Source organism: Frankliniella occidentalis, unplaced genomic scaffold (genome assembly GCF_000697945.3).
Source record: "Frankliniella occidentalis isolate FOCC.00 unplaced genomic scaffold, Focc_3.1 Scaffold114, whole genome shotgun sequence".
Taxonomy (NCBI): Eukaryota; Metazoa; Arthropoda; class Insecta; order Thysanoptera; family Thripidae; genus Frankliniella; species Frankliniella occidentalis.
In genome coordinates this window covers 857,405-859,793 of record NW_026267242.1, presented here as the reverse complement: position 1 = coordinate 859,793, position 2,389 = coordinate 857,405, and the positions used below count along the sequence as shown (strand labels likewise).

The window sequence follows — 2,389 nt, the reverse complement described above, 5'->3', positions numbered from 1 at the left end:
CCTTCCCCCTAACTACCCCCAATCCACCTGGGCCAGTCCTCTTCTTTTCCACCAGTCGAAAACTACCAGCGGATTGAGCAGGTGGCTCAGGTTTGATGTGACAGGACGCGCCCGGTGGGCGCGCAACCCATCGCACACACACACACACACACACACACACACACACAGACGTGCGGGTGTGCCAAGGTGATTGTGCGTATGGCAAGGAGAGGGCACCGTTCTCTCTAAAACTCTTTTTCGTTTTGATTCGTTCTTTACCTCCCACCTCCCGCTCTCCCTCTAAACATGTTACCGTGCTTTACATCGTGGCCAGCGTGATTTCTCGACCTTTTATGTAAAAATAAGTAAGGGCAGCGCTTTATTGAATTTTTTATAATGCTTCTCTAACGCTCGTATGTTCTGTGTGTTGCAGCGTGGGTGCTGGGATGGTGGATGTGCAAGTGCGTCTCTTACGTGCAGGGAGTGTCCGTCGTGGCGTCCGTGTACAGCCTCATCGCCGTCTCTCTCGACAGGTGAGTTTACCATCGGTGCTTACTCCATGCGAATACTGGTTATTTGGATGTTGATCCATTCTTTCTAGAGTTACAATCAACGCTTTGACTGCACTGATTGTGGTTAGTTTGGAAAGCTTATCCAGTCGATGTAAATGTGTCATAATTGAATCTTTCTGTTGCTAATCGAGACGGGTAAAAATAAATCACGTTGGGGAATGGCGAAAGGGGCCACGGTTATTTTCGTGGCCGCCTCCGCGTGTGACGGTGTCAAGTGCTGCGACGTGGTTCGACAAATTTTGATGGGGTGGGCCGACGCTTCTTCTGAAATGGGTCAGCATGATTTACAATATCGGCGGCGCGCGCTGCGGAGTGAGGGCGGGGGGGTCTTTCCCGTCCAGTCAGTGGCGGATGATATGAAACGTGTTTGATGAAGTGTGAATTTTTCACCGGCGTGCGATCATCGATTCTACCCCTTCTTGTACAGGAGAGAGAAGGAAGGAGAGTGTGGCGACTTCCCTCATGCATAGTTCAGCCACTACGTGACCCTATCGGGAAATGGTAGGGGCGTGACGTGCCGCTGCCAAGTTGACGGCGTATCGACATCGCTCAGCAGCGCCCCGCCGCGCCCCGCGACGCCCCACCACGCCCCGTCAAGCCCCGCCATGCCACGCCCCGCCACGCCCATGCCCCAGCAGTGCCAAAGTCTTTTATCGTTGGGGCGCAAAATAGCGACCATCTTCATGAGAGAAGGTGGTGGCTGGAATCCCGTCAAACGTCGAGTCATGCAGCACCAGAATGACGCTGAAGTACATTTCAAGCGCCACACAGCCGGGGTTCATAAATCAAAGGGTATGGAAAGGGGGCGGGGGGAGGGGGTTTCAAGTTTCTTCCGGAACTATGCGTCAAGTATTCGGTAAATTCAATTCCGTGCGCGCGAACCCTTTACGAAAGCATGCGGCGGGCGTTATTGTGTGTGGGAAGTGATAGAGATAGGTGTCGCGGGAGACAGGTAGCACACATAGCCCATGTTTCAATTAATGCGCACATTAGCCTTGCAAATTTTGGTAGCGTTGGCACAGTGGTGGGGGAGGGCCCACAAAACAGTCTCCCACCTCCGCTCTTGTTGCTGGTACAAGCCAGGCCCGCGCAGCTGCACAACATGCTCCTCAATGCTAATGCTACCCCCCGCCCCCACTTCCTCCCGCGCCAGACTCCCGCGTCTCAGCTTTAAAGAGATTACATAATTTTCACTCTCGAAAAGGAAACTAAAACTGCGTGTTGGCAGGGCAAACTTTTTGATTCATTTAGAGAGCGATGTTTGTCCAGGAAGAGGCCAGAGTTTGCAGCAGAGCAGGTGCGAGGGACGCGTGGATCCTGCGGGCGTGCGCCTTGTTTGATGATTCTGCCATCATTTTTAGATGCAAGTTTGGGTTTGGTTGTGAATGCTGACTGAGCCAGGCGTTGGTGGTGTTGGGGGTGTTGGTTGTGTAAAGAGGTCATAGAGAAAGGCGAGGATTTTTATCGGAAAATTTCCATCGTTTTATTTATTTTTAGTGGGTCTGTCACTTCCAGGTACTGAGCAGGGGTTTGGGGGGAAAAGGAAATAAATATTGCAGGATGGGGTGGGGGCTTGGAACAGGGGGCTGGGCTTAATGGACGAGGACAGGGGCGGCGTGCACGGCGTGGACGGAATGGACGACAGGAGCGGCGTGGACGGTGTGGACGACGGGGGCGGCGTGGACGACGGGGACGGTCCTGACGATGGGAGCAGCGTGGACGACGGGCACGGACTTAAGAACGACGGGAGAGGAGTGGCTCTGCACGATGCTGGAGTGGGACACGGCGACGGGGGCAGCGTGCACGGCGTGGACGGTGACGGGGGCGGCGATGACTCC

The 2,389-nt window shown here is 54.3% G+C and overlaps 2 protein-coding genes across 3 annotated transcripts in view; one reads left to right on the top strand and one right to left on the bottom strand.

Moving 5' to 3' along the window:
* The window catches only part of LOC113207669 (feline leukemia virus subgroup C receptor-related protein 2), a 100,921-nt gene that overhangs the window by 69,242 nt on the left and 29,290 nt on the right, over positions 1 to 2,389 (top strand). The window lies entirely within an intron of this gene.
* Positions 2,010 to 2,389, bottom strand: part of LOC113207660 (A-kinase anchor protein 14-like) — a 1,234-nt gene continuing 854 nt past the window's right edge. Inside the window, exon 3 of the mRNA XM_052270229.1 lies at positions 2,010 to 2,284. Within this exon, the coding sequence (XP_052126189.1) occupies positions 2,144 to 2,284 (141 nt within the window). The 3' untranslated portion in view covers positions 2,010 to 2,143. The remainder of the gene's footprint in view (positions 2,285 to 2,389) is intronic.